This window comes from Heloderma suspectum, chromosome 2 (assembly GCF_057233095.1).
Source record: "Heloderma suspectum isolate Gila_16-S chromosome 2, 16-S_ref, whole genome shotgun sequence".
In the NCBI taxonomy this organism is placed as follows: domain Eukaryota; kingdom Metazoa; phylum Chordata; class Lepidosauria; order Squamata; family Helodermatidae; genus Heloderma; species Heloderma suspectum.
In genome coordinates, this window is record NC_139459.1 from 267,117,167 (window position 1) to 267,145,064 (window position 27,898).

Consider the following 27,898-nt stretch of genomic DNA (forward strand, 5'->3'; position numbering starts at 1 on the left):
CACAACGGCATGTATCAGAAACAGCAAAACTGAGAATTCAGGACTCGAAAGTCACTTGCCAAGTGCATGCTTCTTTTCTATTTTGGTACATGTCCTATCTTACTTCTGCCCAAAGGGATTTAACATGAATGTCTTAGGCTGAGTCCAGCAGCTGGCAAGCGATGCTCTAAAGCCAGATTTATACATTACCCAGTAGGGAGTAATAATCTACCTGAAAACTGAACCATTGGATGCAGTTCATGTGTAAAGCAGTTTGTGTTGAGATCCTCAGCCAAAGAGGAGCTCATTTCCTCTTGCATACCACCAAAATAAGTGATGCTGGTGTGATTGAAACCACTTCAGTCATGTAGGGAGCCATTGCTCAAATTGCTTTCCCATGTAGGGCTACCACCAGCCAGCTTCATCAGACTTTGCTCTTCCCCCAAATATCATCCATGCCAGCAGTAATTCTGTCAGGCTGTAGAAGAGGGAGAGACAGGAAGAAGGGCTAACATCAGCTCAGCTGAGATACCAGCCATTTTTGGCTCCTTTTGACTTTGAGATATCTCCATTCCAGCTGATTGTGCTACAAAGGTCAACAAGGTGCATTCCAGCTGGTCTTTGTAAAAACCTCTTAACCTTAAGTATTGGTGCCTCATTTTTCTTTTCTCTTCCTATCCATTTTTTCCTTTGTGTCAACTCTTTTTAGATTGCACCCCAGAGGACAAAGGATGTCTTGTTTTTATAGATATGTAAGTCTGGGAACCTTTCCAGCTGAAGGGTAGGATATTAATGCCTTAAATTAAAAAATAAATAGAATGACACCTGTATAGTTCCATTTTCAAGCACCTTATTGTAACACTATTCTTAAATGTATGTTTTGAGCTTTAAATGCTGTTTGAAAAGAGTTAATACAAACCAGGGAACACCTTATCACTAACCATGGAATGGGTGGTTGCTAATGGAGGGGGTTTGCTCTGTAGGGCGGTAGGAAACTTTATGTGATACTTCCTAGAATTCCGTCACACTCTGTCTTTGAAGAGAGAGAGGTTTTATGCAACTTCAGTGTCCCGAGGTAGAGGGAAACGGAAGTCTGCAAATTTCTACACATTATGCCTCCCCCCTCACCTGTGTTTGCAGCTAACCTGCCTGTGAAAAACAGCTCCATGGCTAAAGCAGAGAGTAGCAGTGAGGATGAGGATTCATCTTCTGAAGAGGAAGCAGTCGCTGGAAAGACAGTAAGGAGGCATTGTTCGTTGCTGCTTGTGCTGGAAAGATGTGTGTATGTGTGTGTAACTAGAATAGTTGATTATGAGTATGAAAACTGGCTTCATAGTTTTTTCATAAATTTAGTGGCCTGTTTCTCATATAACAGCAACCCTGAGTAAAGTTTGTTGAATCATGGGTTGTTGTTACGTGCAAACCCTGCACAGTGTTAACCACGAACAACCCATAATTCATAACTCAAAAACAAACCATGGGCTCTCTTCCTGGATTGTTAGTGGTTTAACAGTCCATAGTAAACTGTAGTGCAGGATTTGCATGTAACGACAACCCATGACTCCAGTACAACCCACAATTCATCAATAACCCATACCCTGGGTTGTTGTTATGTGTGAACCAGGTCATTATGTTTTTGAAGACATTTGGAAAATTTTATTTTCTCAGGTAGAGATTAGGAGAGGATTTGAACTTCCAGAAAGGAAGTCCATATGCTTACTGTCACATATGCTTCTAATAGATAAGTGCTTTCACTCCAGTGGCTAAGCAAACTGTGAGTTGCTTGTGTTAACCAAGATGTGTGAGAATTACCCATTAAAAAACTACACATGCTTTGCAGGACCAACAGGTGTTGTACTGACATTGAATATTGTCAGTTTTTAAAAACATTGAGAAAAGGTTTCTATAAAAATGTACTTTGAAATTTTTCTAACAATATTTACATGATATAGAATACAAGAACATGCAAGAGCATAACACACAATTCTGGAAAGCTTAATGGTGACAAGAGAAATATATTTCAAAAACTTCCTAAGGATTTATAAAGAGCATGTCTTTAAATCAAAATCTTACCCAGCAGTTCAGTACAGTGCCAGTGCAGAGTTCTTTAGATCCAGAGCTGACCCAAGACATTTTTCTGCCTGCCTGTGGCAAAGGACAGGGTGGTGCCCTGGTTCCCCAATTCCATGTACAGAAAACAACTGGACTGGTAGTTGAAACTACCTATAACAGGACAGCGTGGTCCACTGCACCTGAGGGCAGCAGGCTACTTTAGGGGAGTCAGGTCACTCTTCACTTCCAGCACCTGATGCTCGAGATGTCCATCTCATTCTAATGGCAGGGCCAGTCCTGAATGTAATCTATTAACCTATTTTGAATTGGCAGCATTCCACCCAGTCCAGAGGTGCCAGTTGTCATGGGCTTATTGAAGCTTCTGTGTGAACATGAGGTCTCTGGAGCAGAATCCGGGTCAGGAAGATGGTCTGTGTACAGGACATGTATAAGATTCACTCAGCAGTATTCCATAAAAATGACTTGGAAAATCTAATCTAATTTCTTCGTTTGTTCCTGCCCACCCCCTTTTCTAGGTGAAAAATCCTGTGACAATAAACAAATCTGACTTTCTGCAACTTGCTGCTCAGAAAACAAATTCCTTCCCAGGCAAAGGGGTGGCTGTAGCTGCTGTCCAGGCAAAAGGGCGACAGAACAAAGCAACTCCAAATAAGCCTCCTCCTCCTCCAACTGTAACAAAAGCAGGACAGAATAAAGTCCTTTCGGGCAAACAAGGACTTGCTTCGCAGACTCCTGTTGTAGCAGGACAGAACACAGCACAGGGAGCTACTGCAAAGAAAGCAGCGAACTCTGAAAGTGACAGCAGCTCATCTGAGAGTGAGGAAGAAGAAACACTGACAGTCGTAAAAACTCCACCTCCAAAGCTAGGTAAGAAGTCACTTGGCTCGAGGTGTGTATTGCAGGGCACTGCACACAAATTGTTCCGGCTCTCAGACTCGCATCTTTGCTCTTGGCTTGCAGTGAGATTGGCCTGTAGTGGCTTCCAAATAATGCTGTAGGCCTGCTAGTTTCTGCACTTTTTGTGAGTGGATGATATCAAAAGTAATTAAACCCCCCTCGCTGTCAGGTGGAGCATATCGGTTCCAACCAGATAAAACAATCTTAAAGGATCTGAAGGCCACAAACTGTAGTTAAACGTATGTGCGTGCGCATGCAGCTTTGGGGGTTAAAGTCATAACAGTTATACTGAGCTGTCTAAAATGTATTTTCCCAGGCTGTCAATTTCCATTCTGATGGCAATCCAGATACTGTGTCTCTTGGTTGTTCGTTCTTTCTTTCTTTCTTTCTTTCCTAAGACAAAGCTTTAAAGAAAATAGTTTTTCAATATTAGGACTGGGACATGTAAAGAGTTTGGGGTTTTGGTTCCAGCTGCTACCATTAACTCTGAGAACACAAAACTGCTAAGTTATGACCTGATTCTGCTATGAATTATAAACATACTTAAGACATGGGTCTTAAAAACATAGCTAGCTTTCATGGAGGAAAAATACCCTAATATTGTGTATGTAGTTGGCATGAGCTCAGGCATGAGACCGACTCACATGTTCTGGACATGCTAACCGCAGCCTAAAGGCTCTTTTCAGTGACAAAAGACATGTAAATAGAATCATAGCTTTATGGCATGGGCTTCTCTCTCATCTCCAGGGCTGAGTAACAAGCAGCCAAGCCATACCTGTCAAAGTACAAATATTTTAGATAACTGAAATTATGTCTGATTAGTGTGGTTGAAGGCTGGGGGCAGGGGAGATGTCATTGTGAAAGTACCTTAAAACATGATAGGTGGAATTATGGGAGTTCTAACAAAAAAGATCTTAGGGCTTCCAACTTTTTGATCTTGGTAACCTTCATGCCACATTTAATGTTCTCTTAAGTTAAATGAGTTCAATGTAAATGCCGTTACTCCATATTTTAGCTCCACAGAAAGCAGAGAGTAGCAGTGAGGACTCAAGTGAAGATTCTGACTCCGAAGAAGAAGAAGAAGAAACAAGTGCAGCAACAGTCCAGGTAATGGCTCCTAAAGGTTCCTTTAATGCAGGGGTGGACTACCTTATATAAATATATGGCGGTTGACCAATGAGAGAAGTCAGTTGGGGGCAGCATCTGTCAGTGGGCAGAGTGAGATCCAAAAGTGCCCAGCTCTCTCTCTGTCCTCCGTCCACCTTCTGTATCTTGCCTCCACTATACCCCTCCATCGCATAGCCAGCTAGAGGGGGCTGGTTAAGGCTTGTCTTTGCACCTGCCAGGTAGTTGGAGGTCTTTGCACCTGCCAGGCATATAGGCAGAGAAAGCACCTTGAGGAAGTAGCACCCAACGCTTCCCCTCATCAGCCTTTTCAGAGGGAAAAGCCAAAAGTGCACACCACCAAAGGCACATGGAGTACCCTTGTGCAGCAGCACCTAATGCTCCTGGCACACCTAGTCTTTCCCAAGGGGCAGGGGCAGGCTGTGGGTGCTGTGGGCTGCAGCTTCCTTTGGGAGGTGGGTGCTTCATCAGGTGCTCTATGGATATGCCTGTGGGCCTGACTTACACTCAAGGATGTGGAATTGCATTGGAACATCCCTATCCTGCCTGTTCTCCCTGCCACTGGCTGAGAATGAGAAAGTTTGGACATTGTGATGATCCCTTATGTACAGTTGGTAGGAGAGCTGGCAGAGCCACCCAGGAGTATATTAGTATTCTTTAGCTCTATTTGTCTTCTTGAATTGAAGCTATTATAGTCAAAACTGGGATGGCACTCCTCTCTGGAATGGGATGTTAAAAATTGGTTGGTCCTGCTTTCTGGATCAGAGGAGGAGTCAACACCATCCGTCCTGTTCTTCTACCAACCAAAAAGAAGGGATCTTCATGGCGAGTCAAACTTCTTAATGGCCAAACACCCATTTTCAAGTTTGGCAGAATAACTACAAGTCTCCAAAACTGCTCAGGATTTGGATCCAACTTGCAGTTCAGTTTCTTGGAGGATCTTGACCCTGTACAGCTTTCTAAGCAAAGGCATCTCTGCCTTGGTGAGCAGAGAAGTCCTCTAGCTACCATGTGCTGATGCTGCCTATTCGGTACCCTTCCTTCTAGGTCAAACCTGCTGTTCGAAGTGCACAGGACAATACAACATTGGCAAAAAGATTACCAGCCATTCCTGTACCTTCCAAAGGAAATGCAGTAAAGGTATCTCCAGCAAAGACAACAGCGAACCAGATCAGAGCAGCATCTGGAAATGCAGCTAGAACCACAGAGCCAACAGACAGTTCAGAGACTAGTGACTCATCTGACAGCGAGGATGAAGAACCCCTCTCAGTAGCACAGGTGAGATGCGTTGGGGACAGTTGTCCCTAAGGTCTGGAGCCATCAGGCACAAGGGGCTGTAGTTTGAAAATGGGCTGCACTCGGACATCACATTCCCCGTTTGCCAAACTGTGCTTTGGAGGATCAGCAATATGATGTCTGAATGTAACTGTAATCAATATTTAATGTGAACTTTTAACATTAAAATGCATTGTTCTTCAACATTAAATTCTTTAATTTTGTAGTTTTGCTTGGTTGTATTTATAACTGTGTTTTACATAATTCTGTTCTTATGTTGTGAAATATTTGGAAATGTGATGTAAAATGTTCTCAAAGGTGTTTTATTGTATTACTTATTTAAAGGAGCCCTGTACTGAAAACACAAATACACAACTATCAGGGAATGGAATGTCCGTGGATGCTTCCTATAGCCCCCAAACAAGAAATCCAGTCTCAAAAGTTGCTTCTGATCTATTCTGTTAGAATATTTAAAAGTTTAACATGTGAACCACTTGAGTTCTTGAATTATTTTTATCAATACCATTCTTTTAATTTAACAATAGACACAGTCACCTGGAAAACCTCAGGCCTTCATAGCATCGGTGAAAAATGCACCATCAAGTCTACCATCAAACAAGGCAGTCTCTATGCCAGCTCTGTTGAAACAAATGCCAAAGCCATCTGTGACAGCCTTGGCGAAACTGCCGCCACCTGCAAAGGCTGCTGGGAGTGCAAAGAAAGCAGAGAGCTCGGAGAGCAGCGAGTCATCATCTGAGAGTGAAGATGAGGCTTCCCCAATTCCAGTGAGCCAGAAGGTTAGAAACTATTGCTCTTATATGGAATAATGGGACTGGCTGTCTTGCTTTCCATGTGGGCTGAAGTTTGAAGGATAATGCATCTTTTGTGCATAAAACCTCAGCTTTGCAGAGTGTGGTTGCTTTTCCCTATCCTCCATCCTTTACCTTGACTGTTTAGAGCCTCCTTCAGCATGTGGACAGTTAGATGATTACATCAACCTTCACCTCCCCATCCTCCGTCTTTGGTGATTTTTGCTAGATGGACTTTTCAGCCCATCTAGTGAGTGCGCTTTGGATGGGGTGTGGAGGAGGCTCAGGATATCTCATATCCTGGCCTCTCCAGTCTCCTCCCCTCCCTGTCCACCAGAACACCCCATTTCCTCCTCCAAGATTGCTTTTCTGACCTCAGAGGGCAACTAGCTGCAATGGATCGAGGGGTCAGATCTCTGACTCCCTCTTCTGAAGTCGGAGCACTGTCTCCAACCTCGGAAGGATTTTTCCAAGCAATCCTATGGTCCCTGGGACCCTCTCCCAGGGACCATAGAATCGTTCACCTATTTATTTATTATATTTTATTTTTAATCTGCCCAGTAACCAATGTTCTCTGGGTTGATTACAAAACATGTACAACATCTATAATTTCATGGCCAATGAATACTTTGTTAGATTATTGTTTTGCTTTGAACCTGCACCAGGCTCAAAGCAAAACAGTCAAAGTATTCATTGGGCATAAAATAATAAATGTTGTCGTTCAGTCGTGTCCGACTCTTCGTGACCCCATGGACCGTAGCACGCCAGGCCTTCCTGTCCTGCGCTCTCTCCCGGAGCGTGCTCAAGTCCATATTCATTGAATCAGTGATGCTATCTAGCAATTTCATCCTCTGCCGTCCCCTTCTTCTTTTGCTTTCAGTCTTTCCCAGCATCAGGGTCTTTTCCAGAGAGTTTTCTCTTCGCATTAGGCGGCCAAAATATTTGAGCTTCAGCTTCAGTATCTGTCCTTCCAATGAGCACTCAGGGTTGATTTCCTTTAGGATGGACTGATTTGACCTCCTTGCAGTCCAGGGGACTCGTAACAGTGTTCTCCAGCACCACAGTTCAAAAGCATCAATTCTTCGGCGCTCAGCCTTCCTTATAGTCCAGCTCTCACAGCCATACGTTGCTACTGGGAAAACCATAGCTTTGATTAGACGGACTTTTGTCGGCAAGGTGATGTCTCTGCTTCTTACTATGCTGTCTAGGTTTGCCATAGCTTTCCTCCCAAGGAGCAAGCGTCTTTTAATTTCATGGCTACAGTCACCGTCTGCGGTGATCTTGGAGCCCAAGAAAGTAAAATCTGTCACTGCTTCCATGTCTTCCCCTTCTATATGCCAGGAGGTGATGGGGCCAGATGCCATGATCTTTGTTTTGTTAATGTTGAGTTTCAAACCAGCTTTTGCACTCTCCACTTTCACCCTCAACAAGAGGCTCTTTATATCCTCTTCGCTTTCTGCCATTAGGGTGGTATCATATGCGTATCTGAGATTGTTGATCATTCTCCCAGCAATCTTAATTCTGACCTGTGATTCATCCAACCCAGCGTTTCTCATGATGTACTCTGCATATAAGTTAAATAAGCAGGGAGACAATATGAAGCCTTGTCGTACTCCTTTCCCAGTTTTGAACCAATCGGTTGTTCCATGTCTGGTTCTTACTGTTGCTTCTTGACCCTCGTACAGGTTTCTCAGGAGACAGGTAAGGTGGTCTGGTACTCCCATCTCTTTCAGAATTTGCCACAGTTTGTTGTGATCCACACAATCAAAGGCTTTAGCGTAGTCAATGAAGCAGAAATAGACGTTTTTCTGGAATTTTCTTGCTTTCTCCACGATCCAGCGAAAGTTGGCGATTTGATCTCTAGTTCCTCTGCCTCTTCGAAACCCAGCTTGTACTTCCGGTAGTTCCTGGTTTGCATACTGGTGAAGCCTAGCTTGTAGGATTTTGGGCATAACCTTGCTGGCATGTGAAATGAGCGCAATTGTACGGTAGTTTGAAAACTCTTTGGCGTTGCCCTTCTTTGGAATTGGAATGTAAACTGACCTTTTCCAGTCTTGTGGCCACTGTTGAGTGTTCCAAATTTGTTGGCATATTGAGTGCAGCACTTTAACAGCATCATCTTTTAGGATTTTAAATAGCTCAGCTGGAATACTGTCATCTCTGCTAGCTTTGTTAGTAATGCTTCCTAAGGCCCACTTGACTTCACTCTCTAGGATGTCCAGCTCAAGTTCAGTGACTGCACTATCATGGCTATCAGAGACGTTCAGATCTTTCCTGTATAGTTCTTCTGTGTATTCTTGCCACCTCTTCTTAATCTCATCTGCTTCTGTTAGGTCCCGGCCTTCTTTGTCCTTTATCCTGCCCGTCTTTGCACAAAATGTTCCATTGAGATCTCCGATTTTCTTGAAGAGATCTCTAACCTTTCCCATTCTGTTGTTTTCCTCGATTTCTTTGCGTTGTTCATTTAAGAAGGCCCTCTTGTCTCTCCTTGCTATTCTCTGGAACTCTGCATTCAGTTGGATATATCTTCCCCTTTCTCCCTTGCTTTTTGCTTCCCTTCTTTCCTCAGCTACTTGTAAAGCCTCATCAGACAGCCCCTTTGCTTTCTTGCATTTCTTGTTCTTTGGGATGGATTTAGCTGCTGCCTCCTGAACAGTGTTGCGGACCTCCATCCATAGTTCTTCAGGCACTCTGTCTATCAGGTCTAATCCCTTAAATCTATTCCTCACGTCCACTGTATATTCATCAGGGATATGATTGAGGTCATACCTGAATGGTTTAGTGGTTTTCCCTAAGTTCTTCAATTTAAGCTGAAATTTTGCAAGAAGCAGCTCATGATCTGAGCCACAGTCAGCTCCAGGTCTTGTTTTTACTGACTGTATAGAGCTTCTCCATCTTTGGCTGCAAAGGACATAATCAATCTGATTTTGATATTGACCATCTGGTGATGTCCATGTGTAGAGAGTCGCCTCTTGTGCTGTTGGAAAAGAGTGTTTGCTATGATCAGCGTGTTCTCTTGGCAAAACTCTATTAGCCTTTGTTCTGCTTCATTTTGTACACCAAGGCCATGCTTGCCTGTTATCCCAGTGATTTCTTGACTTCCTACTTTAGCATTCCAATCCCCTATGATGAAGAGGACATCTTTTTTTGGTGTTAGTTCTAGAAGGTGTTGTAGGTCTTCATAGAACTGAACAACCTCAGCTTCTTCGGCCTCAGTGGTTGGGGCATAGACTTGAATTACTGTGATGTTGAATGGTTTGCCTTGGATTCGTACTGAGATCATTCTGTTGTTTTTAAGATTGTACCCCAGTACTGCTTTTCCCACCCTTTTGTTGACTGTGAGTGCTACTGCATTTCTTCTAAGGGATTCTTGCCCACAGTAGTAGATATGATGGTCACCTGAATTAAATTTGCCCATGCTTGTCCATTTTAGTTTGCTGATTCCCAAGATGTCGATGTTCAATCTTGCCATCTCAAGTTTGACCACCTCCAGCTTGCCTTGATTCGTTGATCTTACATTCCAGGTTCCTAAACAATATTGTTCTTTACAGCATCGGATTTTCTTTTCACCACCAGACACATCCACAGCTGAGTGTCCTTTCAGCTTTGGCCCAGCCGCTTCACTCTTTCTGGCTCTACTTGGAAATACCCTCTGCTCTTCCCCAGTAGTATATTGGACACCTTCCGACCTGAGGGGCTCATCTTCCGGTGTCATATCTTTTAGCCTTGTGATACGTTCCATGGGGTTTTCTTGGCAAGAATACTGGAGTGGGTTGCCATTTCCTTCTCCAGTGGGCCACATTTTGTCAGAACTGTCTGCCATGACCTGTCCGTCTTGGGTGGCCCTGCACGGCATAGTTTATGGCTTCACTGAGTTACGCAAGCCCCTTCGCCACAACAAGGCAGTGATCCATGAAGGGGAAAATAATAGATACTGGTACTGCAAAATAAATGCAGGTACTACATACACACTTATGGGCAGAATCCAATGGAGTACTTATGCCCCGCTGATTCCTTTCCACCCTGCCGATTCCCTTCCACAAGCGATGGGTCCCACCAGTTCCATTACGCAAGTGGAAACCACCACTTACACGAGGGAGATTTAGTGCTTCCTAGAGAAAGCCCCCAAATAAGTGGAAATGCTGGTTTCTGGAAGGAGGCAGGGTGGCAGAGCTCCCTTATGCAAACTCCCCCAACCTTCCTCTTTCCAGAAACTAGTGGTTCCACTTATTTTGGATTGCATAGGAAGTGCTAAATCGCCATTGTGCAAGCAGTGAGGGCTGCTTGCATATTGAAATTGGCATAAGAGAATCAGCAGGGGTGTAAGCTGATTCTGCCCAAAATGTGGACAGAGTTAAATGAAGACCTAATGGGTTTCTCTAAATAAAAATTTTAAAGACATTGTACTTCTAAAAAAATAAATGTTCTTCATATTCACCTGTCTAGACAACTTCATTTGACATGTCAGTTTCTAAGAGCCTCCCTCACTTTTTCTTAGGAACTACAGCTTCCTTGTGAGTGGTTTGGGAATCTTTCTGTAGCTGAGTTATGGAGATTTTTGCAACAACAAATAAAGGAGCCAGAAGCTTTCTGTGCTTATAGGTTAGATTTATATGACTTAGGGCGCAATCCTATCTGGATAGGAATTTGGAGGTGACTGCCTATCCAAAGCAAGGCCTATCTTGGAGGTGACCGCCTATCCAAAGCAAGGCCTAGTGTTCCCTCCGCACCTCTCCTGCCCTGCTTTTTCTGCTAGCCAGCCATTTACGGCTGTCTAGCCGCAGGGGGACCGAGTGGGAGAGGAGGCTGCTGTACGACAAAGAAGGATGTGTTGTTCAGGCAGGTCCACTCTCCCTGCCCTGGAACGCTCCCAGCCCTGCCCCTTTTCAGCTGCTCCGTGCTGCTTCTGAGCAAGGAGGATGGGGCTTCTCCACACTGCCCCTGAGGCAGCGCGGACGTGGGAGGAGATCAGTTTTCCAGGAACTGACCTCAGAGCGTAGGCTCCAAGGTCAGTTCCCAGAAAACAGCATATCCTGTGGCCATTAGCCGCTGTCTAGTGGCCATAGGATTGCTCCCTCCAAACATCAAACAGCAAGAAGGACGGATTAAGATAATTGTGACCGATTGCATTGGAAGCCATTGCCCCGTTCTTGTTCATCAGCTTGTTTTCTCTGTGCCTTCTCAGAGGTTCAGACTTTAGGAACTACAGTAATTTGTTATATCAGTCTGTTCCTAGAGACTGGAAGCTGCTGCGTAATTGGCTTTTCTTGGTTCTTTCAAAATAATATACATAGTCCATCAGTTGGAATGCAAAACAAGTAATACTTCTGTTCACATTTCAATATTTGTTTGAATCCACCATCCACTCTTCCTTTGTGGAATTTTTATTTTATTGGCGGGGGAAGGGGAGGAGGTACTTCTGGGGTCTATGGTTAATTCTCCACCTCTATAAACAAGATCCAAACAAACACAGAAAACTGGAAATGGCTTCATTCGGTTTTGGGGGGGGGTGCAGGGGGTAGGTGGTGGGTAAGTGAATTGGCACGATTAAAATGAGCATCACATCTTTAAGATTTTGGATATTGGTTCAGCTGGTGAGGTGTTTGCATATTTCCTTCGAGATAGGGAAGCAAACAAGCATGACCTTGAATGAGCAGTCGGCTTGTGCTTCTCATCAGACATTCCCGGCACTACCCTGGACCACATCTTTGCATGCGGCTGCCGCTAGCAGTGCTTTATGTGATGGAAATCAGAGAGCCGCTGCCTTCAGAACACAGCTTAAAACCGTTACCTTGCCTAAGCCACAAAACAGCACAAACTCATTTATCCTCATAGTCTTGGACGGGGCATCCAAAATAATCGGAGCTTTTGAAAACGGTTGGGCTGTGGTGGAGGCAGGGGAGGAGGGTGTGTGTGAAATCCTGATAGCTAAAACTTTGGGGAAACTGAGGCTTTGTAGTTCAGACCCTAACCGAAGGATTGTCCTCTTGCAGTGCAATTTGGTTAATTTTTCATTGACCCGTCTAGGAGAGCAGGGAGGCCAACAAACTTTCAACGTACAGGAGCAAAACTTTGCCTTTGGTCAGGGATGCTCCTTTTCCTGACTGTTTCACTTCAGCACAAAAGTGTGTTCTATTTCAGGATCTAAAAAAGCTAAATAGCTGTGATCATGTTATCAGTGCCAGTCTTCTTGTTGTTGTTCACTTGTTAAGTCAGGGCCAACTCTTCGTGACCCCATGGACCATAGCACACCAGGCCTTCCTATCCTACGCTCTCTCCTGGAGTGTGCTCAGGTTCATATTCATTGCATCGGTGATGCTATCTAGCCATCTCATCCTCTGTCGTCCCCTTCTCCTTTTGCCTTCAATCTTTCCCAGCATCAGGGTCTTTTCCAGGGAGTTTTCTCTCCGCATTAGGTGGCCAAAATATTTGAGCTTCAGCTTCAGTATCTGTCCTTCCAATGAGCACTCAGGGTTGATTTCCTTTAGGACTGACTGATTTGACCTCCTTGCAGTTCAGGGGACTCGTAAGAGTCTTCTCCAGCAACACAGTTCGAAAGCAGCAAAGAATCTGTTGGCGTTCACTGTGGAGTTGCCATGCCTCATTCACTCGCTTTTTACCACTTGATGTCATTATCCATTTCTTCTGTCCTTTTATATTATTGCAGAAAATCTGGCCTGCGCAATTTCCAGAGGTACAGGTGCCAACACTGTGCTTCTGTCCCTTTGAAGAAGGGTGGTTTTGACTTGGGGAGTGACAATCCTGAGCAAGCGAACCTATCTCAATTCAGCCCACATTCACTGTGACCTTTGTAATTGGCACCATTTTATCACCCCATTGATTTTTGTTAAGAAAATGATTTTTAATTAGCTCTAAAATGCTTTCCAGCTATATTTCTTTTCAGTGTTGAAATATTAGCAAAATACTGCTTAAATGAAAGAGTGTTACAGTGCTATTAACGCTATAATACTAATTTTTGGTCGCCATTTTAGCAATGTGTTTTTTTCCTAATTAAACACATCCAACCTACACTTCTGATCCGGGCAAGTATGAAGAGCAATTCATTTAATGGCAGTCACCCTTAAATGAACAAGCACTTCACACTAAATAATTGGGGGGGGGTTAAAGGATCATTTGGACACACACACACACACACACACACACCCCCGCGCGCGCGCAAATGGCTGCTCAGGTGATCTTGGAGGGCAAATACAGATGTTTCCGAACTTTGAACTTTAGGCCTATTTGACCTTGATTTTGAATGCAATACCTCATTTATGGGCAAATAGGGTTGGAGAAAGCCCTTCAGCCTCTGCCGTCAACCCTTTGAGGGTTTCATTAACTTTTTCTCAAGAACTGATGATGACTTCAGCTGGAAATGAGGAAAACTGGCTAAAGGCACAATCTTATTCATGTTTGGACAGATAAAAATTGGGCAGACACTCCCAGCATTCCCTAGCCTACCAAAAGTGGTAGGACTTTTATCTATCCGAACATGCATAGGATTGCACCTTAAAACATGCTTTGTGATAGAAGACTAAATGGAACTCTTCCTAGGGTGGCCTGGCAGATTTAGCTTGGTTTTTCATGCTGAAGTTTCCACTCATTTCTCTATTTGAGGATGAACAAAAGATTCAGCGGCAGGAATTCTGCAGTGACACTAAAAGTTCTCCCTCCTTTTCCCCTTGCCCCTCCAAATGTACATGTGCCACAGACTGTTTGCATGAACCATCTGCGTTAGTTTTATGAGCAAACTTTATTCCATGTCCTACAGGCATATCTGGAAATTTGGCATACATTTGTGCTCATGCCACAGGCGTAGAGGAGACTAGAATCTAGCTGGTGTGACCTATTCCTTTGTGAGTGTGTTTGGCATAGAATATGGTACCCCAATGCAAAGGAATGGGCTAAATGTCCTTTTCAGCCCTTCAACGCCCCTGCCCCCTCTCTATCTGCTCTCTTAAATTTAATCTCTAGAGAGGAGAAAGCTTTAAAATATGCAGGCTGTGACTATTAAACTCTTACCCCACCCTACCCCCAACAGAGAGCAGGACCTGGTTGGTACTTCAGATCGTGGCTCAAGGACTTACATTTTGTGGTACGCCACAGTTCTGTGCTTTTTGTAGACCCTGGGTCCAGTATTCATGTCTCAAGAGACCCATGTTTCTCCTTCCAGCTCTATCAAAACTGTACTGTCTTCCTCCCCCCCTGCCCCACATTTTTAAAACTTGAATGATTCTGATCACAGAACATGCCTCTTCTTGCAACCGGTTGTCAGAGCTGTGTTGCACAGGACTCTACTCCATGTTATTGTGTTCCCTTCTTGCCACACAACGGGATGAGACTTCTAAGAAAGAACTCCTGCTGCTACAGGGCCACCAGCCCAGGTATCGGCTTGGTTAATAGATAAAAGCTGCTCAGAAAACTGCTGTCTTTTTTCCTCCTCCAAAGCCTTGTTCTACTCCCCAGAGCTCTTTAAAATGCAGCAGAACAGATGCCGAGCTTTTTGAAAAGGCTGCTTTGATTTTCCTTCCTTTGGGGGGGCCTTTGAACTTTGGTGTAATTCAGCCAACTATAACTTGTATTGCTTGCTGCATGGCGTCCTTCTAGGGCAATTGAATGGCTGGCTGTATTTCATAAAAAATGCTGCTGCTTTTTTCTTCCCCCTGCCCTTTCCAAAATGAGCTCTTTTCTATGCACCTCCACACATGCTTGAGTTTTACTCTCTGCCCAGCAGCTCCTTTTAAGCACTGTCAAGGAAAAGCATTTTGAAACTGCAGATATTTGTCTCGTGCCATTCGAGAAGCAATAGAGTTAGTGTGAGAGATTAACCTATTTGAACGTTACGAAAGAGTTGATGTTCAGACCCTTTAAGGTGGGGAGCCTGGTGCCTCTTAAGTTCAAATTAAGCCTATGCATCTGCTTTAAATCATGCTTCAGTTTGCCAAAGGATTTCCCTCCTGTGAGTCTCTCTTGAATTTAAACGTAAAAAAAACACAAGTTCATGGGGGCTTCATTTTCATAGAGTCTTCTGTTGTATAGGTTTTGAGCGTCAATATCCTTTAAGTGATGGTTTGTTTGTAACATGAGTTTTAGAACAGATACACACTTTGGTACTGTTGTCTGACTTATCTGCTGCAACTGCTGTTCACACAGTAGGATGCTCTGGTATCTGGTTTGATAGAAGCTCTTTCATCCTGTGGGTGCAGCAACTGTAACAAGCTCTGCAATGAAGGGAGGCTAGAATTCTGCAAACTAACTCCATTCAGGGGTGTGTGTCATGGACTCATAGAATAGTAGGGTTGGAAGGGGCCTATAAGACAATCGAGTCCAACCCCCTGTCAAGGTTAGAGACCTTGTGGTGTAAGGTAGAGGAGTGCTGAAAGGACCAGGAGCTCACCCTCAAAAAACAGGTAATCGGTTGAAGCAGAAGGATTATGTCCTAATCCACAGTCGGTTAGTTTAAGCAAAATAAAGGTAGGGTGTGGTGTCCAGTACCATGCAATATTACTACAGAACTGCTCTGCATAGACAACTGCCTTTATCATGGGCATTTCAGAATAGCAGTAGATGTAAAACCTGGGAGGTTTCTGCCGTATCGCATGTCTCCCATCCCCCCTGTTTTGCCGCTAGCCAAAGTATGTGAGAAGGTACTCCTATCTCCCTCTCCTTGTCAGACTAAAGAACTCTAGAAGAATGAAGGTGTAGAAGAGATTTGGCTAGAGTCCTATTTAAAAACAACATAAAAACACAACTAGATCAACATCTTTGGTAAAAACAACTTGTGCTTCTCAGCGAACGCACAGCACTCTGGGATGTGGAGTGACTATTCAGAGCCATGTTCTACGGCAGACTTGCCCAGACAGGTACCCTCTAGATGTGTTGGATGGCAACTCCCATAATTCCCTGCCCGCATGGCCATGCATGTGGGCTGGGAATTATGGGAGTTGCAGTCCAAGACACCCAGAGGATGCCTGGTTAGGGAAGGCTGTACTGAGGGGTTCATAAAATAGCTTGGCTAACTAATTTTGTAGTTGTGTGTTACACTGTTGATAACTGTACTAACTCTGTCACAACTCAACATGGTCCTTATGGCAAATCACATTTTACCTTTTGGTGTGAGATGAAGGCTGTTTACTGGGAGCTGTGACCAAGCACCAGCCATTAAATGTGTGCTGGTTGTAGTGGAATTGTTAGAGCCCACGCTTTGCATGCAGAAGGTTCCAGGTTCAATCCCTTGCATCTCCAGGCAGGACTCGGAGAGGTTCCAGTCTAAAACCTTCGAGAGCTGCTGCAGACAGTACTGAGTTAGATGGGCCAATAGTATGACTTCAGTACATGGCAGGTTCTTAACACTCCCTGAAAATATGTGTTCCTTCCACAAAGCTCACTGGGTGACCATGGGTTAGTCTTGAACTCTCAACCTAACCTACTGCACAGGCTTCTTCTGAGGACAGAATGGCAAAACACCAGTATAAAAACTTGGACATAAGAGTTAAAGTGGGAGGTGACTGGAACATAAACCAGAGGTTTAAAACAAACATGTGTATGCTGTGTAGGATCACCTGGGACCATCCTGCTCTAAAAGCCTTCTCTTTCTCCCCCCCCCCCATGTAAAGTGTTGGCCTAAAGGAATATTTCTTCACATCTAGTCCCAAATTCTTAGTTTCAAGGAATGCAAATAGTGACCTCGTGTCAATCCCATTTAACAACTGAGGTGATCATTCTTGACATCCTTTCTCATGCTAGGGATGTGCTTTTTTGGCCCTGTTGGCAGGTGGGGGATGGGAAGTGCCTAAGAAACCAGTGGGGCTCAACTGGAGCCTTTCAACTATGACAATAAATCACTGACTGGTGTGTGGGGGGTGCGTTGTTGTTTTTCCTGTGGTGCAGAACTTGCAGACTCCTCAGCCTCTAACTGGAGCTAAACAAAATTGGGCTGATAAACCAGACTCCCTCGTGAAAGCTGCATCAAGTGCTTTGAAAGGGCAGGAAGCGGCGAGCGAGAGCAGCAGCTCATCTGACAGTGAGGATGAAACTGTTCCAGCAGTGCCCAAACTGCCACCTCCATCCGGTAAGAAGCCTCTAGTTTTCGTTGGCGCTCAGGGCCTTTTGTTTTCAGCTTCCCTTTAAATGTCTTTGTTTGAGCAGCCTGTAGTGGCGGGGGCGCATGACAGTGGATGCACACAAAATGCATCCTGAGGATGCACACAAACTGCATTCAAGTGCCAAAACATAGGACTCTAAAGTCTTTAGAGTAACTCTTTAGTTACTCTAAAACTGACGTGAGCGACTTGTTAGTGTTTGCAGTTCTGTATTCTTTTCGTATTTTGTTTCAGAACATCCTTCCAAATTGGCTAAAGAACTGTTCTTTAAAGGGGAAAGGGGGTGCTCTTTGTTTCCAATTCCTTGTAGTATTGCTAGGCCCAGATCTGCTTCTAAGTGATGAGCTCTTTTGGAGACTGAAGAAAACAAACTTAACAAACTGCTTTATACTTACTGGAATCTCCATGTAGGAACATCGTAAGCAGGTTTAAAATTGGTCTGGAATGTGCTGTGTTCTGTGACATTGAAGGATATGGTATGAGACCCTCTGATTCAAGGGAGGGTAACCACTTTTGGTCCAGGATTAACCACCACCAAGACCAAGCTGGATGATGTCAAAGAGTGGGGCCTCACCCCCAACACCCCTGCCCTCCCAGGATGTACCCTGTCCACTTTTTCTTTTTTAATCTCCATGCGGTGAGAGGCATGGAGCTCCATGCTTTCTCTACATGGAGAAAGGGGCTCAGACGGGGCTTTCAGGACCCAGCTCCTGCAAGCCCCAGTCAAGTCGGGCTGCACCTTCATTTGTTAGTTTGTTAACTGATTAATGCTGTGCCATCTCCAAGGTCTTGCATTTTGCTGTTGCTGGGTTAAGACTAATTGGAATCTGCCATATGTCCTGTGATTTGAATTTTCTTATTACCCTGACTGAAGGCTGTAAGGTGCTGACCACTAGCAAAACTGGCTTGGCTTACACCTGTCAGGGCTTACTCTGCCCTTTTTCCCTGTCCTCTATTTTGGTAGCAAGGCTATCCACATTTTAAACCTAGAATCTAGATGAGCCATTAGACTTGTATTAACTTCTATTCTATTACTAGAATAGACCTCTATTCTAGTAAATGTAGGTCTCTTGCTCTAGCTATCCTTTGGTAGAATTTCCTTCTGCTGTTTTTATTGCATATAATAATACTGCTGTCAGTGTTATAGTCATGCCATATAAACATGTTCTTATATTTACATCTTGTATTTTTCCTCTGTGTTGTAGTTTAAAATGTCATGCTTTATTAGCACAACTTTACCGTTTCATTCTTCCCTGGTATTTAAGCTTAATAACTGTAATGGGTGGGCTGTGGCTCTGTGGCAGAGCGCCTGCTTTACATGCAGAAGGTCCCAGGTTCAGTCCCTGGCATCTCCAGGTAGGCGAGGTAAAATCCCTGCCTGAAACACCGGAGAGCCGCTGCCAGTCAGTGTCGACAGTACTGGGCTGGATGAACCAAAGGTCTGACTTGATATAAGGCAGCTTCCTATATTTCTGTAGCCTCTGAACTGTGGTAAATAGCCTTGACTAGAGCCTGCTTATTGGTTCGCCTTCCCACACACTGATCCACTTTACTTGGAAGTAAGTCCCATTGATTTCAGTGGGTCTTACTTCATAGGAAATAATGACGCTTTCTCTGAACTGTTTTGCTCTTCCACATGTCTTCTCTTGCCTTGACCTCTGCTCCACCTGCACGCCTCACATTTTTCAGGTAACCCAAGAGTGTGTGGGCAAGTCACTCTCTTTCAGCCTCAAATACTGAACAATGAAGTGAGACAAGGAGCATCTTATTTTGATTCCTTTAAACTGGCTATCAAGAAAATATAGAAATATTCCCATAAATATTGTAAATATTGACAGATGTGAATTGCCTGTAGCTCAAGACCTCAGTGCCTTCCCTTTCTTCCTACTCCTAGAGAAGTATGGTAGCCTGTTAATCTTTTTAATGAAGAGAGTTGCATTCTACAACCTAATGCATTCACTCCAAGTGGGCTCCACTGTGTACAGTTAGATACAGCCGGTGGCATGTGGTCACAGGAACAATTCCAGTGATGGTATTGGTGATGCATATTACACAGACCTTAAGAGGAAGGATTTCATATCCAGGTATTCCCTGTGTGGTCGTGCGCTGCAGGAGAGCAGAGCTCCATCAAAATGAGATTAAATCCTGTGCTGTTGTTGCCATTTTGATATCAGACATTAGAATAGTACCAGAGGAGTCATTTCTCTGAGTCACATTAAAGCTGCTGCCCTGGGCAGAGTAAGGTCTGCCTAAGTTCATTGATTTCAATGGGTTTAGTCATGCCAACTTTGAACAGGATTAGGCTGTAAGTCTAATAATAGTACAGTGCCTTTAGTTCTTGTGCCACATATGCTGACACAGGACATCCCAATGTTCAAGGACTGTTTTTCAGCAAAAAGTATACACTAAATCATCTTGCATATCTAACTGATTCATAACAGGACCAGAATTTTTTTTTCTGGAATCTTAGTCATATTGACAAAGGGGAAGCCCCTGAGGGACGAACTGTTCACAAGAACGCTTGCTCCTCTGGGAAATTCCTACAGAAGCAACTTCTTTCCATGGAACATTAGAGCTAATATCAGAAGTTTCTGATGTAATATGAATTCGAGTATATTAGGCATTTGTGTTCAACACTCTGAAATCTGTTCTAGATATGGAGCAGTATATAAACATTGTAAGTGGCCATCAGAGTCACTGCAGGCTTTTAAGAAGGCCTTGAAAACATATTATTTTACCTTGGCCTTCTCTTGATATGACTGCTATTGTTGCTGTTACTGCTGTTAACATTGTTGCTGGTTTTATTGTTGGCTTTTATTGTTTTTCTGTTTTTATCACTTTTAATATCTTAACTGTTTTTATGTATTTTATTGCTGTAAGCCGCCTTGGGAGGGCTTCTGCCCTGAAAGGTGGCCAAGAAATGTTATAAATAAATAAATAAATAAATAGATGTTTAGTGATGGAAAGACTATGAGAGTGAGTGTGTACCTCTCTTTGGAGCATACCGTGGTCTTTTGCAGAATTCTTTCATGCAAAAACTTAACAGTGAAAGCCAATAGAATACACTCAGTGGACAAACAAACCTTCATGGTTTTTTTGATGTTGGTGATGTTTATCTGCCTAGGTTTTATCTTTTGTATACATCATACTTTACTGCCATTTTATTGTATTTTATTATAGTTTATTATTGTTAGGTACCATGAGCAGTATTTGATGGAAAGGCAGGATGCAAATTTAATAAATAAGAATTTGTGCACCAGCCTTCCTATTTGGAGCTTGGGGTGGTATACTTTGAGGGTAACCATTTTTTTTCTTTACGGAGACAGTGAGAACCAAGGTTAGGATGAGGGAGAGAGGGAGACTTATTATTTGTTACATTTATATCCCACCTTTCCTCCAAGGAGCACAAGGCAGCATACATGTCCCTCCTCCCATTTTATCCACAGGTTAGACTAGTGCTAAACCAAGAGGAATCTTCTTGCAGCGAATTCTCTTCATAACACCAGTGCGGTGGATTTGCTTATTTAAAGGCTTTCAACTCACAAGGTCTTCCCTGTTGTAGGTTTGGCAGGCTGCATAGTGAGGAAAATATCAGGCATCAGCTTGTCTGTCATCAGCAGGTAGTTGCTAATAAGGTCTAGACTTCACTGCTTTAAACTGGATTCCAACTGACTTCTTGCTTATTGATTCAGAAATTTGAGGGAAAGTTATTTCTCAGTTCAGTGTCCAGTTATTCTAGCATGACTGTGGAACCGGTAATTATGGCTTCCTTCCTTCCTGTTTTTCTTCAACCGGTACCAGGAAATTGTAGGCAAGTATTGATCAGACCAGTCTTGAAGAGAGTAGTGGCCATTCCTAAGAGATGTGGGGGGTCGCTCCTGCCTGTGGAGACACCCCCTACCACCACCATTTTCCTTTTTGAGATATTTTTATTTATAGTACTGGCCACCTATAGAACAAAAATGCTCTCACAAGGCAGCTTATAAAATACATCAATGCACAAAAAAAATCCAATCAGCAACTTAATAACTAATAAAAACCAAACAGCGGGCCTAAAGCAAACCAAATGTAAACATTAAAACCAATAGTGCTCTAAAACAATTTCCATCAAGCAGTCCTATAAAACTCCTAGGAGAAGGCCACTGAGAATAAATGTGTCTCCAGGGCTCTTCTGAAGGACTGCAAAGATAAGAAGAAATGGCCAAGGCTGTGCATGCTAAGCATATGAGGTCTTATCTGAAGTTTTAGTCTTTTGACTGGCTGTCTTGTTTCCCATGATTTTCTCCTGCAGCCAAGGCGAACACTTTAGCTCAGCCAGCACGTGCCACAAAGCCCCAGCCTCCGGCAGGACCACTTCCCAAGGCCCAGGCGAGTGAAGACAGCAGCCAGGATTCTAGTGATGAGTCTGACTCGGAGGAAGACACGGTGTTCACTCAGGTGACTGAGGAGAGAACCGAGGGGAGGGAAGACATAATCTGTACAACTGCAGCTGTGCTCAGCAAGTTGATCCTAAGTCCACAGTACAAAGCCGGAAGGGTGTGCTTGGGACCATGAATGCTGAACCTTCTTTTAAAAAGTGGATACCTGGATATACATACCTATTGGGGAATTTGGTGTTTACAGAATTGCTGTGCTGATCACAGCACAGAAATGTGTATAATGAGTATGTCAGCGGTGGGTTGCGAATACTGGTCTGGCTTTGAGATTGCAAGGAGGTCTACATAGTGCTTGCAGATGGTTGGACTGCTCATTGAGCAGTCTCATTCTCTCTTCCCCGCCTGCCTGCCATTCCTGGTCCACATTTTAAGATTCCAGAATTGACAGGTGTGCTTCCCAACATGGTTCTTGGTCAGCATACCTGCTCAAAGGTGCTGCTCCTTTCAAGTTGCAAAAAGAGAGAGAAATCTGATAGAACCAATGCTGGAGTTGCCCAGACAGTTCCTTATGGTGTATAAAACAGTGGTTTTTATTTTGCACAGCTGTCAGATCTGAAACTCAGACTTGTTTTAATTAAGAAACCTGTTTTTTAAAAAGATTGTTTTTGTTAATATAAGCACAGCTTATAAATTGCAGCTGGGGTGTGTGTGTGTGTGTGTGTGTGTGTACTGGATACATAAAATATCCTTTATATTATTGTGCCAGATGTAAGTATATGAAAAACACATGAGAGCCCACAAAAAAATCCAGTCTGTAGTGTGGGGCAGGACCTTAATACTCTTGCTAGCATTTTCTCTAAAAATAAAAAAAATAGGAGGAAGGCTTGCAGCTTACATATGGGATTACAGAAAAACCTTTTCCTCCAAAGCGTGTTTTCAAGACAGTAGTCTTGTTACAGCACAATCCTCTCCGTACCTACTCTGAAGTAAGCCCCACTGGATTCAATGGGACTTACCCCCAGGTAAGTGTGTATAGGAGTTCAGCCTTAAGTGCCTCCGCTTTCCTCACACCCCCTCCCCTTGTTGTCATCCTGCCATTTGGGGGAAGCAGTTGGTCTTGTCAGTTGAGGTACTGATTAAATGTTACTGATTCTGAACACTCTTAAAAAGCTGAGGTGTGAGAGTGATGGTGCAATCCTTTATTTATGTATTTATTACATTTTTATACTTCCCAATAGCCAAAGCTGTCTGGGCAGTTCATACCTATTCAGAAGTAAATGCCATTGAGTTCAGTGAGACTTACTCTCAGGAAAGTTGGTGTAGGATTGCAGCTTGAGAGAACGCCCCCCCCCAAAAAATTATCTGTCTGAAACATACTATGTGAAGCATATCCCTCTACATAAATTTACGTCCATAATTCTGATTGGAGGATTTAAATCTCTATGAATTTGGAATGTCTCTACAAGAAAGGAGAGATGTGGAGAGCTGGAAGCATTTGTGCAGTGCTACGTCTACTCCACTCCAAGAAAAAGCTTAATCTAGCATGCATAGATTTAGGCCCTTCTACAAATACATCCTTAATATTCATGGTTTATTCTACATTCTATTAATGATGAAGAGAGGCACAGAGCTTTGCAGAGCGCTAAGTCCCACCTTCTGGCTACTTGGGAATCCTGTTCAGATTCTTCTGTTTCTCTCATTGATCTTGGAACAGAGGAGTACTGCACAAATGCTGAGGTTTCTCCAGTCACTTCATATGTTTCTTTATGCATGTCTTCTCTCTCACACTCACTCACAAGCTTATCTTTACAGTCACAGGGGAATGAAACTTGCTTTTTTAAAGGGGAAAAAGTGACAGCTGAGAATTCCTCAGGGTACCGTATTCTGTTCTCAGTACCAGCTTTTTTGCTTTCATGTGGCGCAATTCTAGAATCATGGAGTAAATACAGTTCCATCTATGGGTAAGGGCTGCAAGTTTGGGGGGCAGGCCATTGTCAGGGTATTTATATACTGTATTTTCTGCAAATACATTTTGCTCTGAAGCAGTTCAGAGTAAATAGTTTAATTGCAGTAGTAGCATAATGGTCATAATACATAATAATTATAATACCACTACAATATAACATTGACAATTCAACAACTAGTTCATTTACTGAGGTTTAAATGAGTATCAAACATACCAGTAGGTCAATTATCAATATCAAATACGGATAACATTAACACTGTATCAACATTAAGCGATCTATTCAGGTGTTCATATTAAGAGACCTAACACCAAGATACCTATCCCAAATCAAACTGGCAGCAAAAGAGAAAGAAAACTTTCAAAACTGAACCACCCTGAGTGGCAGCTATCTCCAGCCAAACATGGCTAAGCATATTATAGCCCTATACACAAAACACAACCAAACTGTCCAGTTAAAGGCCCCACTCTTGGCCTAGATGAGACTCCACCCTCTCTCACTGGGATCTCAACTATAGACCCCAAAGAGAAGACATAACCATGTCACATCAGACAGCCCCACCCTCCAGCAACAGAAGGAGGCCTTCCTCCTCCAGGGGTTCCTTGTCTTGAGCCAAGAAAGGCCACCATCATTCCCATGGCAACTCCCCTCCTGGCTGTCACTAGGAGAGGTGAGGTGGGAAAAGCCCCTCCTCTGGCAGACATCCTCACTGCTGCTGCTGACCTTGATAATGGATATTTACAGACCCCCTGGGGAGCCTTCACACACCCCAAAGAGTATCCCCAAGAGTGATGATGTTGGTCTCTGATGACTGCCCAAAGGTTTTTATAACTGGAGCCAAAAGGCCTTAAAGTCCCTTCAAGGTTCTTTCTGGTGGCAGCACCCATACAGAGGCTTCAAGCGCCCATGGGTTGAGGCAAGGCAAGTGGAAATAGCCACCTCCTGATGGCGATTGCAGCGCGTCTCTCTCCCCTCACGGTTCCTTCTGGCAGCACCTCCCTTCTGGAGGCTCTTGGGACCTGTGGCTTGGAGCAAGAGGAGGCAGGTAAGAACAGGACAGGGAGCGGCTCCGACACACCCCTTGATGATAGCAGAGCCCACCCCAACAAATACTCCCTTTGGAAGTGTGCAGGCAAGGTCTCTCGAAGTCTGCAAACCTAAGATTTCAACAGAAAGCCTTGTGGGTTTCCCCCTTTGTCTGTTTTATAAAAAAATGTTGAAATTCTCAGGAGGTCAAACACCATGTTGGTTGCCATCTTGTAAGTGCTTTGTGGCTTTACGATCTGTACTGTGTCTGCCCTTCCAGCCTTCTTATGAGGTAAAGCCCTATATGGCTCAGTCCCCAGATCACTAAAGGAGTGCCTGCTCCAATACCAACCTGTCCATGTATTGAGGGTGATCTTCAGAAGCTCTTCTCCAGATGCCCCTGCCATCTGAGGTAGGGCAGGTGGTGACCAGAGAGACAGGGCCTTCTCCGGCATGGTGCCCTATTTGGGGAACTCCCTCCCCAGGGAAGCCTACCTAGCAACGTTTTGGTGCCAGGCAAATACGTTCCTATTCTTCAAGGCATTTTAATGTATTTCTTCTCAAAATGTTGCTGTTATATTTGTATCTCTTATTTTATTTTTGTGAACTGCCCTAGAACTTCTGCTGAAAGGCAGTATATAATTTTAAAAAAATGAATAGAATGAAGAGGTCCCATTCTACAAATGGAGCGCTGAGGCTGAATATGTAACGAGCCCTGAGAGAAGTACAACTTCACTGTATTGGAAGATTGTGTATTAATAAGTCTGGTGCCCACTTCCCTCCCTCCCTTCTCAGTGAGCCCTGATTAAACTTGGAAGTTTTCAAATAACCATAGTTCTCCTGTTAAGTCCAAACCAGGAAAATATGGTTAACGGGTTCAGAACAAGCTAGGATCTTAAACCATGGTTTGAAGTTGGTTTAAGACCCTGGTTTGTTCCAAGCCTGATAACTATTGTTTCCTAGTTTGGACTGAATGGAAAATTATGGTTAAATGAAGACGTCCTGGCTTATTGTGGCACACTGAGGATGGAAAGGGCAGTGTGAGGATGGAGCGCATGGGCAGAAGGCTTGTGCATAGCTTAGCTTATCCAGCTTAGCTTAGGTATGATTGTCCACGTGCAGCCGCTGTCTCCACATTTCTGTTTCTGTCCTGTTCCGCTTGCCATCACACAGATATGGCAAACCTGTGTGTCGAACGCTACCACACTCCAATTTCCACAATTCCTAGGTTGTATCCAGGGCCCAGAAAACTATTGAAACAATGTGGTAGATGTGGTAGTAGGGGGTCCTTCCATTTGCATTACTGATTTAATTTCCTTGAATCAGGAGTGTTTGACTTCTTTTTTGTGTTCCTACACATTAGAGCCTCTATTCTTGCCACAGTCTAATTATATAATAATCTTCCTTTGCTAGAAACCAGCTCAGGTGATACGGAAACCTGCACCTGCTCCTGTGAAAGCCCTGACTGCAAAGAGTGCAGGTGCCACCTCAGGCAGGGCAGGCAGTGCCCAGTCAGCAGGAAAAGGGACAGCAAGCCTGGCAAAGTCAGCAGCTTCTTCTCTTCAGAAAGCCTCAGAGAGCTCGGAGACAGACAGCTCTGATTCTTCAGAGGGCGAGGAGACCGGGAAGCCAGCAAAAGCGGTACAAGCACAAGCAATTCAGTAGCACAGAAGCAGCATGCAGTATTCTAGGCAGGCCATTCTAACAGTGGCTCAAATGTCAATGGTGAAGCTGCCTGGGCCAGCACTGCTGGCATATGTTCTCTTCTCATTAACTTCTTGGAGAAGTGACATCATTAACGCACCATCAGTATACATCGTGCTTAGTAGCTTTAGTCTTGCCTGGTGCAGAAAGTACAGGTGTCGTACACACATTCCCTGGCACTGATTTCCCTAACTTAGGGTGCAATCCTATGACTTCCACCCTTGATGTTCATAAGCCTCTGAGCCTGGACACTTATGAGCATCCAGTGTAGAGCGGGAGGAGTGGCAGAGGCAATCTTCACCAATACCAGTCCTCCCGCTCTGCATTTTTGCTACGCTGTCTTTTTTTCCCATCTAGCTAGGGTGTTCTAGAGGGGGAGGGAAGGAGGCTGGAGAGGCCTGGGGATAGCTCATATCCTGGCATCTCCAGTCCCATCCCTGCCCACCGGAGCATCCCCTTTTCCCCCTCTCCAGGGTTGAGTTCCTGGCTTCGGAGAGGCAGCGGGGGGAGGGGGGGCACAGATTCTTGGATCCAAAGTCAGAGTGCTGTTTCTCACCTTGGATCCAGGAATCTGAAGTATCCTATCTCCCACCCCACCCCAATGCTCTCTAGGGACCATAGGATTGCTCGTTTATTTATTATATTTTTAATCTGCCCAATAACCAATGTTCTCTGGGCAGATTACGAGCAGTTAAAAGACTAACTTGATCCCACCTCCTTTCCACTCATATCGCCTTTCAGTAAAGATCTTACATGCCTCCTCATAAAGGCAGGAACTCAGTAAGGAAGCTCAGCTGATCTATATAATTATTAGTTAATGATTACATAAACCAGCTTAGCTTCCTCACTGAGTACCTGTGAGGCAGCTGGCGATAGGGAACTGAGGCGCACTGAAGATTTGGTTGGGTATATGTGCGTGCATTTTTGATACTGTTTCCTTAGCCAGAAGAAGATCTGTTATTTCTAAGAATGGTTGGTTGTGGGGCTTCTCTCTCCTTTTTTAATGTGCATCTCTGCTTTCTTACTCTTCCTCCACAGCCCCCTATTCACCCCTTTTTTAAGCAGATGACAGGTAAAGGAGCCATTTTTTCCGGAAAGGCCAACTCTAGTACATCAGACTCCATTTCCAACAAATGCCAAGCTCCTGCCACAATCACAGCAGAGAAAGTGGAGCAGAGCCCCTCCAAAAAGGCCAAATTGAGCCAGGGCCAGCCTCTGCCTGCGAAGCCGACTGGACTCTTCACAAGCAAGCAGGATCTGGGAAGCAGCAGTTCCTCAGACAGCGAGGAGGAGGAGGCGGCAGCGGCATTGACGACAGCCAGACAGATTCCACAGCCTGGTAAGATGGACAAGGCTCGACCTTGGGGAAGGCTTCAGTAATATCGGCCACCTAGCAAGCCCGGTAGAGAGTATGTGTTAGAACCACAGCTTGTTGTGCACAAAAGATGGCATTTCTCCCATGTCCAGAGGTTCTTTCTGGAGCGGAGAAGGGTTGAAGCTCACTCGTGGCATGTTTACATGATAACTGCAGAAATTATTTACCTTCTGAAAAGAAGTTGCTGCAG

General features: G+C 44.1%; 1 protein-coding gene across 3 annotated transcripts in view; it reads left to right on the top strand.

Moving 5' to 3' along the window:
* TCOF1 (treacle ribosome biogenesis factor 1) overlaps positions 1-27,898 on the top strand; it is a 67,613-nt gene that overhangs the window by 21,221 nt on the left and 18,494 nt on the right. For all 3 annotated transcript variants that reach the window (XM_084839151.1, XM_084839153.1, XM_084839154.1), the window contains 9 exons: positions 1,120-1,217; positions 2,568-2,919; positions 3,965-4,056; positions 5,122-5,352; positions 5,895-6,146; positions 17,052-17,232; positions 21,555-21,700; positions 26,043-26,270; positions 27,372-27,672. In XM_084839151.1, the coding sequence (XP_084695277.1) occupies positions 1,120-1,217; positions 2,568-2,919; positions 3,965-4,056; positions 5,122-5,352; positions 5,895-6,146; positions 17,052-17,232; positions 21,555-21,700; positions 26,043-26,270; positions 27,372-27,672 (1,881 nt within the window). The remainder of the gene's footprint in view (positions 1-1,119; positions 1,218-2,567; positions 2,920-3,964; positions 4,057-5,121; positions 5,353-5,894; positions 6,147-17,051; positions 17,233-21,554; positions 21,701-26,042; positions 26,271-27,371; positions 27,673-27,898) is intronic.